The sequence below is a fragment of the Chenopodium quinoa genome, unplaced genomic scaffold, assembly GCF_001683475.1.
Source record: "Chenopodium quinoa cultivar QQ74 unplaced genomic scaffold, ASM168347v1, whole genome shotgun sequence".
NCBI classification, from domain to species: domain Eukaryota; kingdom Viridiplantae; phylum Streptophyta; class Magnoliopsida; order Caryophyllales; family Amaranthaceae; genus Chenopodium; species Chenopodium quinoa.
In genome coordinates, this window is record NW_018742484.1 from 3,533,424 (window position 1) to 3,543,963 (window position 10,540).

General features: G+C 35.7%; 1 protein-coding gene across 1 annotated transcript; it reads left to right on the top strand.

Annotated features, from left to right (window-relative positions):
- The first annotated feature begins 1,033 nt into the window (after nucleotides 1–1,033).
- Nucleotides 1,034–9,944, top strand: LOC110719425 (protein FIZZY-RELATED 2-like). Its single transcript, XM_021898366.1, has 10 exons — nucleotides 1,034–2,284; nucleotides 2,798–2,920; nucleotides 3,106–3,210; nucleotides 3,340–3,519; nucleotides 3,681–3,743; nucleotides 3,829–4,023; nucleotides 7,743–7,844; nucleotides 7,933–7,995; nucleotides 8,179–8,247; nucleotides 9,508–9,944. The coding sequence occupies exons 1-10, from the start codon at nucleotides 1,748–1,750 to the stop codon at nucleotides 9,559–9,561; spliced, it is 1,491 nt and encodes a 496-aa protein (XP_021754058.1). The 5' UTR covers nucleotides 1,034–1,747; the 3' UTR covers nucleotides 9,562–9,944.
- Nucleotides 9,945–10,540: the final 596 nt, after the last annotated feature.

A 10,540-nucleotide genomic window follows, 5' to 3' on the forward strand; every position in this document is an offset into this window, starting at 1 on the left:
TTTAGTCAATGTAGGTTACATCTATCCTTCGACACTCCCTTGTCAGAGTAGGAGAAAAATAATAATTACCCAAAATTATCATTTGTGTAATTTTAGATGAAGTTTGGATCGAATAATAATCAAGTAGTTGTCAATTTTACCAAGTACTCATACAATAATCATAGTATACATGTGGTGTTAATCTAAGCCGAGGGGTGGGAGCTACCAACATGAAAGTAATTTAATGGTTTTTAGTTAAACATTTAAATCCACACTAAGAGAGAATAATTGATGGTAATATTACATTAAATGCTCATGTTCCTATATTTTACTCGACTCCCATAATTTTCCTACTTAATAATGGAAGGGAACAAGGGATGAAGGGAGGGGGTACTTTGTTAACACTACCTCTGTAAATTCTTCAATTATAGCCTTAGAGCACCAACATCAATGATAGATAAGAGGTTAAGGCTTAAGGGTAAACTCCTTCATCCTTCTTCTTCTTTCACCTCATTCCACTAAATTGACCTACCTCTTGCTCAAGTCTTCGTTGAATCTTCTATAATCTTGACCCAAAATCACCACTCTCTATCCCTTTGTTACTATTTGCACACACCTCATCTCGAATTCTCTCATCTTTAGAATAATATATATATATATATATATATATATATATATATATATATATATACATACGTGATACAATCATTATTAATCAATAAAATAATAAATAGATATTAAATTACTCTATATACATTTATTATTACTTAATACGATCATTTTATTACCATTCACCAAATTATGACCTAAATTCGATTAAGTGGATCAAATAATATACGAAGTATTGAAAAATCAATATATTCAGCCTAAATCAAATATTGTATGCATGTGGTGCTTGAGACATACTGTTTGTGTCATGCCATATTAGCCAACGTATAATCCAATACCCATACAGTCCACGATTTTCACCCTTTTCGATAAAAGTGACCATGTGTTTCCCAAACACAAAAACACACCCCATAATCCTACGTCTTTTTTCATGACAAACTATGCTTCAAATCAATGTGCCAATATCATCTTCATTTTAATGTAGGAAGAACCACAAAGGGTAAATAATGCACACGAAATGATCCCAAACTCAAGTTATTTACCAGAATACCACCTAAAAATAAAACCAATTAAAATTGTTCCATCTTTTCATTTCGAATCTAAATTAGTATAACATTAACTTTCCCGCTGAACCAAGTGCTATACAAAAAGAAAAGGCACAAAGCCAAAACCACATTGCAAACAAAAGCAAGTAAAGTAAAGCAACCAAAACCCACCCTAAAAACTACCAATATTGGTTGAAAAAAGGTCCCTAGAAAAACCAATGTTTAACAAAAACCACCACAAAACTTTCCTATAATTTAAAAAACCCTTCATTTCGCCCTAATTTTGCCCTGTAAAAATTTTCCCGCAAAGCTTACCTTTTCTTCTCATCTACAGCCCTAATTTTCCCGGGAAAAATTAACAGCCACTCGACAAAGTTCGCAGGTGAAATCAATCTCCAATTTCTCTCTCCTCTCTCTTTCTCTCTCCTCCATCTTTCTCTTTCTCTCTCCTCTTCACCAACTCTTCCTCACATGGTGTAGATCTTCTCACCCCCATTATCGTCTTCATCTGCCCCCTCTTTTATTTTCTATATCTTCTTCTTCACGCCTCTCTCAAAAACCCCAGAAAAAAAACCCCATTAAATCTAAATCTGCATCTTCAGAAACCTTCAACAATGGCGCATGAAGATCTATCTTCATCATCTAAGCCTTATCTCATCAACCACCCTTCAAAAATTGCTCGCCCTTCTCTCTCTTTGGACAAGAAAATCGATGAGGGACCCACTACCCCATCTCAAATTATCGACCGAATGATCAATTCGAATCACTACCCTTCTCCTTCTAGAACCATCTTGAGTGATCGATTCATCCCTTCTAGAACTTCTTCAAATTTCTCTCTGTTCAATTTGACGCCGTCGCCGTCTTCTACGCCGTCGCCGAGTAGTAAGAATCAGCCCGATGGGGCTCGGAGTGAAGATTCTCCTAGTGCTTATACATCGCTTCTTCGGGCCGCACTTTTCGGGCCGGATTCTGGGTCGTTCTTCCCTGGTACGCCGGATAAAGGACCGCCAAATCGGAATATTTTTCGGTTTAAGACCGAGACAAAGCGGCCATTGCCGTCGTTGATGCCTTTCGGGCCCGATGATTCGATCCCTGGTGTTAGTTATAGCCCGGTTAAAACTCCCCGGAAAGTACCAAGGTCTCCTTATAAGGTATAATTTTGATTTTAATTTGGTTGTAATTTTGGTATTTAGTGCTGCATTGACTTAAATATTGTATTTTGATAGTGGGGGTTTTGTGGGTATGGGTTAATTTTGTCCAATTGTGTGGGATTTGTAACTTTTATGGTATGTGATTATCATGTGTTAATGGGTGTTTAAGGTTATTGTATTATTGTAACTGTTGTTTGTTTTAGGGAATGGGGTTAACTTGGATTGATTTTGATTAATGTGGATGAAATTTTGATTCTTTGGGTTTGCGATCTTTTGTCCGATTGTTTGCCGCGATGTTGATTTAGGGTTTGATTTGATTGGTGTTCAAGAATTGGGTATTGATGATTTGATTGGATTTTGATTTGTTGGATTGGTGGTTTTGTAGGGTTTATGCTTTACTGGGTATTGATGATTTGATTGGATTTTGATTTGTTGGATTGGTAGTTTTGTAGGGTTTATGGTTTAGCGATTGTTTGTATAATGTTAGATCTTGATGGTGTGTTTTTGTGGTAGGTACTGGATGCACCGGCATTGCAGGACGATTTTTATTTGAATTTGGTAGATTGGTCTTCACATAATGTGCTTGCTGTTGGATTAGGAAATTGCGTTTACTTGTGGAATGCTTGCAGTAGCAAGGTAAGCTCTTGAAATTGATATATTGTGTGCATTATATCATCTGTTTGCTGATCACTGACAATGCTCCTAATTTGGTTAAGTTGTCTAAATTAGGGTTCTTGGTTGATGCTTGCATATGTATACAGTCATTTCTTGACTGCTCTACTTGTAAGGAGGGTTCTGATGATATTAATGTGTATGAGCAGGTGACAAAGTTATGTGACTTGGGGATTGATGACAGCGTTTGTTCTGTTGGATGGGCTCAGCGGGGGACACATCTAGCTGTTGGTACAAACAACGGCAAAGTTCAAGTAATTAATGCTTGTTTAACTGAATTCTGTTTTTGCTGAAAATATTAGGTCAGGCTTGAGATTGATATATTGCTTTATTAAATGAATCGGTAGAACTAATATATGACAATGTGGCATTTCTTGTAACAGATTTGGGATGCCTCTCGGTGCAAAAGGATTAGAACTATGGAAGGCCATCGATTCCGTGTGGGTGCACTAGCATGGAGTTCTTCTGTGTTGTCTTCGGGCAGCCGAGATAAGAATATATTCCAAAGAGATATACGTGCTCAGGATGATTATGTCAGTAAATTAACTGGACACAAGTCAGAGGTTTGTAATAACTGCTTTTCAGCCAAATTATCCTGATTTTGTTGCTTTTATTAAAAAATATCATTCCTTATGAGGGTGTGACTTTCTTATCATTAAATGCTTTACTGAATATTTTTCTTTTGTTCCTTTGTTAAACTGATTAAATCTTTTCATTGATTTAGGTTTGTGGGCTTAAGTGGTCGTATGATAATCGCGAGCTAGCATCAGGCGGGAATGACAATAGAGTAAGTTAACCAAGTTATATCTTGGGTGGAAATAATGCTGTAAGTTCCTAGGTTGAGTTACTTATATTATGTTTGCGTTTTTCAGCTTTTCGTATGGAACCTACATTCAACTCAACCTGTATTGAAGTATTCTGAGCATACAGCGGCAGTTAAAGCAATTGCTTGGTCTCCCCATCTTCATGGGCTTCTTGCGTCTGGTGGTGGTACTGCTGATAGATGCATTCGTTTTTGGAACACAACGACTAATTCACAGTTGGGATGCATGGACACTGGTAGTCAGGTTAGTTTTTTGCAATTACGTTATTCTTCTACTGGTTATGTGACTTTCTATCTTTACTTATTTCTTGAAATTTTTCACATTTTAAGATTACCATTGAATTTTAATTAGTTGAAGGTTTCCTAAGGGTAAATGGTCTATTGCAGTAATAAGCACACTCTATGCCAAAATTTGGCAACCATTGTATTATGGTAAAAATGGCTAGATCAATTTCTTGCGCGACACTTGAAAACTATTTTGTCAAACTTGTTGGACTTTAATTGTCGCTAATAATTTATGCTGGGAGCTTTTTTATGAAAAACCTTGTTAGTTTCTTCGTTTGCATACAAATTGTAAGACTACACTGTTGTAGGGGTGCCAGAGTCTTTCACTATGGAGCACTTATAATGTAAAATTCATTCTAATTTCTTTAAAAGCATTATGGTATACGACCTGGATGAAATGTCATAATGTAAGTAAATATGGTATGAAGTTGTAACTAGCTCTCAAGACTAGGCTTCATTGTGGGCATAGTATAGGTGTTGCCAGTGGTAGAGAAGTTAATACATGTATAGATTGGCCATACAGAGGTCCTTTTTAGATAACTTTGTGTGCTTGGGAGCTATTTCTAGGGTGGAGTGGGTGGTGGCTATTGGGTTATGGAGTTTGAATGACACTGCGCTTTGCATCCTACATTTTAGTGACCTAATTAGTTGACAATAATGAGCAATCGAAACTAGGTCCTATACCAGTGGTAGCTTGTTAGAAGAATTCAAGTTTATGGCTCTTAGTTTCCTTAATGTGTTTGATTGGGATAGCTTTTCATAATAATTAGAAGGAACATGTAAAAGCTTCCAGTAATGTAATTTCTTATGTCATTGCATGTACCTAGAATCTTTAAATGGTAGCTGTAGATTGCAAGCTTAAGGTTATCTCTTTGATGGATTTCTATTATGAAGAATTTTTGAACGGTTCCAAGTACATTGCAAGTAGATAGAGAAGGAAAAGGTAAAGTTTGAAGATGGAGAAAGATTGCCATTTAAATGTTTTGAGCATTTGCAGTTTTCCAAAAAGCTAATGGTTTGAAAGTATTAAGCTACACTTTATGGTGGAAAGAACAAAAAAATATGTGTACATGTGAAAAGGGGGATATATGGCGTGTAGCAAATAAATAAAGAATGAAGAGGATATATTAGCAGCGAACTGTTTCTTTTGCAACCCTTCAAGATTAGTTGGTCAAACTTATTGAACTAATAGCTTATTTCCAGTTGTCGTTAATGAGTAGGCTATTGTAGGAGTGCCTGAGTTTTGCACTTTTGAGATTAGAGTGCTTAAGATTTGAAATTTATTTCAATTTCAATTTCCCTAAAACCACCGGAATGAAAATGTCATAATGTAGCTGTATATTGTGTGAAGTTTAGTCCCTGGTTTCTGAAGACTAGACTTGAGAACATTATGGACATAGATGCTGGCTTGTGGTAGAAATTTTTTTAGAATCTGTATAGATTCTGTGCTAACTTTTGTGTGGATAGGCATGTTCTTTTCAATGGAGAGGGGGGTTGCTAGGGTGGAGAAGGTGGTTGCTATTTGTGTGTATACTGCAGGTTTTTTCCTATATTTGATTGACTTAATTAGCTGCCAATAATGAGCAATTAAAATTTAAATCCAGGTCCCAGCCCTGTAGTACCTTGTTAGATGACTACAAGAATGGATGCTTTTTGTCTTGCTAAATTATTAGAAGGAACACACAATATTTTCCCTAATGGAGTTTATGTAATACCCTTATCACCTCGTGTCTATGTATGTACCGAGGTCAAATAATCCTCTATATGGAAGTTATAGATTGCAATTAATGTTAATAATTTAATGCCTTTATACTATGAAGAATTATTTAAAAGTTCAAATCACATAATACTCCTTTTGTTCCTAAAGAAAAAACCTCGCATTTGGATTTTGCACGTAGATGAAGTATAGTGGAGAGAGAAAACTTAAGAAAACTTTTGGGGATGGAGATACAGAAAGTTAAAGAATCTGTGATGATGGAGAGTGATAGATTTTGCTTTAAATAGAAATGTACACTTTCTTTTTTCGCCATCCATATGAGAGATATAAATGAAATTTTCTTGGTAAAGGAGAATGTTAAGTCAAAAGTTCAAGAATTTCCATTGGAATCATCCACCAAGTTTTTGTTATTTTGATGTATTGACATGTAGCTATTAGTATTACTAGATGCTTAGGGGCTTTTTTTTTTTTTAATGTTAAAAATTGTTATGTTTCCTTTGATTATTATTTTGATGTATTGACATGTAGCTATTAGTATTACTAGATGCTTAGGGTTTTTTTTTTTTTTTTTTTTAATGTTAAAAATTGTTATGTTTCCTTTGATTAAGTAATATATGGAAAATTAATCGTATTCTTTTTAGGAAAGTTATTTATAAAACTTTGTAGTTAAGGTCATTTCTCAAAATATCCTCGTCATTTTAGCCAATAATTTGGATGAAAAATTAAGGGTACGGTTAAACTGCTGTGTAAAGAAAGAAAGAAAAGTTAGCACAGAATAGTATATTAAAGATTAAGATAGATTTTTTCATTTATTATAAATTTCAAAAATGTTGTGCTTCCTACTCAATATAGAAATTTGAATAATGAATGGGATTCGCCTTAGATAAACTATCCTTATACTCTGTAGCTAAGTGGAAAAATGTTTTGAATCGGATGGAACTTTCATTGCTCATAAAATTTCTGGGTTCTTTTACCATGAATCTCTTTGTCTTATTGAGTCTCCTCCTTTTCATTGTCTTCATTACTACTGTCACATCCCTTCTCTCTTTCCTCATCACTATCATTCTCAACGCTATCATCTTCACCACCCCTATCCTGCCCCCTCATTTTGATCATTCCCTTGGTTAGCACTTCTCAATACCTTATATTAGAGCTCCATTCTTTTTCCTATGTGATCTACCCTGCAACCAAAAGAGTGCCATTACATTGAATATTCATTTTCTCCCTCCATCGCTTCGTCTAGGGACTAAAGGGTAAAGAAAGGAAAGAAGAGTGATGGAAGAACTCTAGACAGATGAAAAATGGAAACACGCTTAGATCTCTAGTAACCTTATTCAAAATATGCTTTCAAACTAAAGTTATTTTAGTAACAAGGGGAAAGGCATTAGAGAAGTAAGTAGAGCATCTTTAGCAAAACCCAAGCATTAAAGACAAGAAAATAAGAAAGGAAGAGTAATTAAAAGAGATGATGGTTCAAAATCCTGAAACTTGAATTCAAATCTTGTATGGCTGTACCTCTTTACCCAATGTTACATTGTTTATCTTCTATTGATTGTGAATTGGGAAGAAGGGACAGCTGGATGGTAGCGATGGTCAGAAGAGCTTTCGGAGAGGAGGGAGGGGGTTTGGTAGTGGTGGTGTGTAACAAGCGAATGGTCATAGTGGTGGTGACAAGGGGATATGCCATAATAATAATAAAAAAAAATGCTCAGGGCATATACTCCAAATATTTTCTTTGGTAAAAAATATGCAAATGTGTAGATGTTTACGATGCTTTCAATTTGCTTTCTCGGGTAGGATCGCAATTACTGTTCATGATCAATTAATTCTTTCAATAATACCCATTGTGCTGTCATGATTGGATGATCCTTAATTGTATTGTACTGCTGTGTGTAGTTTATGTTTATTTATTTAATTTTTTTTTTACCATTTCTTTAATTTGATTTTTATCTTTATTGCAGGTTTGCAACCTTGTGTGGTCTAAAAATGTTAATGAACTTGTCAGCACCCATGGATACTCCCAAAATCAAATTGTTGTATGGAGATACCCTAGCATGTCAAAGGTAATATTTTCAGACTGTTCAATGCACTATTACCTGAATTTTGTCAGTGTCTGACCTTTTTTTATTTTTTTTATTTCTTGTTCTGCAGCTGGCAACTCTTACAGGACATACTTTCAGAGTCCTCTATCTTGCAATTTCACCAGATGGGCAGGTGATTATCGATATTTCTAATTCTAGTTTTAATTTAACTCCCTTTTGTTTAGAGGTGTTGATTTTAAGCCTATGCTTGTTAATTTACTTTGTGGATGTAAGCTGTGTAACGAGTAGTCTGTGCAGCACTTTCTTCAATATTATGCCTAACTTTAGAATCTTTAATAATGGCTTCTGCTTTCAGACCATCGTAACTGGAGCGGGAGATGAAACACTAAGATTTTGGAATGTCTTCCCTTCTTCGAAGTCTCAGGTTGGTTTTCTTCTCCATGCCAAATGCATGAGATTAATTGTATTCAATATCAGTAGAAACTGCAGCGATATTTATTTCCGATATAATACAGATTTGATAAGATTATATAATTTGTTTTTCCTCACATACGTTGGGTTGATAACAATCTGTATTTGCACACCCTAGAGAATTGTTAGGCTAAATCACTTTTTTGAAAATGCTACCCATAAAAGCTTTTTGTAAAATAATAAAATAAAAATAGTAGTAATAAAGGGAAGAGTGATAATATGTCCTCATTCGGCTGTCTTTCATCCTCTATTGAATATGGATGGAGTCCAGCTTATGTATCATGAAATTGAATGCGAGTTAAGTCCATTAAAATATGGCTAAGCCTTGTCATTTTTCATTCCATCTGAATTTTTTGTTGTGGAGGAGAATCTCGGCTTTTTTTCTGCGGGGTGGGAGGGGGTGGGTTTGGTGATCGTTTCTTCCTTTTAGACTAGGGGTTTCCATGGTCAAATACTACCACCATCGCTCAGATTTGGGGTGGTGGGGTGGAATTTATTCATCAATACCCAGATGCAGTGGTGAAAGAAATTTTACAATAGATACACGGGTGGTTTGGTACTGTGGTGGGTGAATTCTGACTTTCTGAGGCCCTGAAGGTCAAGAATGATGTAGTGTTTGTGGTACAGCTCACAATAATAGGGTTCTTTTTGGGGTTATTTCCTGACAGTATATCACATGGGTGGTGATGGTATATGGAATTTTTTTTATTTTTGGAGGTTATAGATGAGCCATTGTTATATGAACAATATCGGTGCCATTTGATGGTATTTGATTTCATATGATGGTATGCAAGGTTGTGTTGTTAGTGACTAGTGAGTGATGGTTTGGGCATGTTGGTAGCGTTGAGGCCGATGACTGTAGAGTGCGTGGTGAGTGTTAGGTGGTGGGAGTTTGTTTTTGAGTTACTGAGGATGGGTTTTATCCCTTATTACATGATCTGCCCCTTTTTCTATGCTCTTTTTTGTACACCCCAACTGCTAGTGCCAGCGTCTTGCTCATCTTTTCTGTTATTACGCTTCCCTCAGACCTCAGTCCCTCTCCCTCTCCATATTGTTTTGGGGGGATGGCACGTGGACTTACCATGCTACACCATGTGTTCATGAGCTCTTACATTTTCTCTTGTTGCAAGTGTGTTAGAAAAACTTTGTACATTGTTGTTTCTACTACTGTTGACTGTTGCAATGCCTTAGTGACACCTTATTATGCATGCAGAACACTGACAGTGAGCTCGGATTTCTATCTCTGGGAAGAGCTCAAATACGGTGACATCTATGACTAATAATCCCATTTATTGTAGAAAGCTTGTACAATTGAGCAACAAGAGATTGCTCGTCTCTTGGAGGTTCCAGATAAGGCTGTGGGGAAAAATTGAAAATTGATAGCGATTTGTCTTCCTCAGGCAAGCCCTACAAGTTTTGGTCTACTGGTGCCCAGATTGGCTCACTTGTTTGAGTAATTGGGGAGCCCCAACAATTTTGTCACTAGAGTTGATGGAAATTGCTACTAATATTTTTGTCTGAATACATGTATAGAGTGGGAGTTGTTCTCCTGTTATAATATATCCGTAGGGGCCCCAAAGATGCAATCTTGTAAATAAGATAATTGTCACATTACTATCATTTCTTATAGAGCTTTTTCTGTTCACATTTTGCAACACCCCCTCCCCCCTTTCTCTTTCTCCCCCTTTTTTATTTTCCATTTTTTCAAAGCTCTTTACTATTTTATAGGCTGAAGGTGAAGCTTTAATCAATAAAATTTGACCAACTCGTTTGTTATTTTGCTCCGTCCGTTTCAAACTAATTTCTAGGTTAGAAACAGATTTGAAAAAAAGTTCAATAAATTCAGACAATTAGACCAGATTAAACCAGAATAGAATAAATCAAAGCAGAGTATATCAGACAAGTAGACCAGATCAAACCAGAGTAGAATAAATCAAAGCAGACCATGTCAGATGTAGAATACTCTATTTTAGGTGAAAAAAACAAAGTCTAGAATAGAATAAATCAAAGCAGACCATATCAAACGTAAAACACTTTATTTCTGGTGAAAAGGACAAAGTCTATAATAGAATAAATCAAAGCAGACCATATTTGACGTAGAACACTTTATTTCAAGATAAAAGAACAAAGTTTAGTATAAAATAAATCAAAGCAGACCATATTAGACGCAAAACACTTTATTTCAGGTCAAAAGAACAAAGTCTAGATACGAATGGTTATGTCCATGTTACTCAGTAACTATTTGC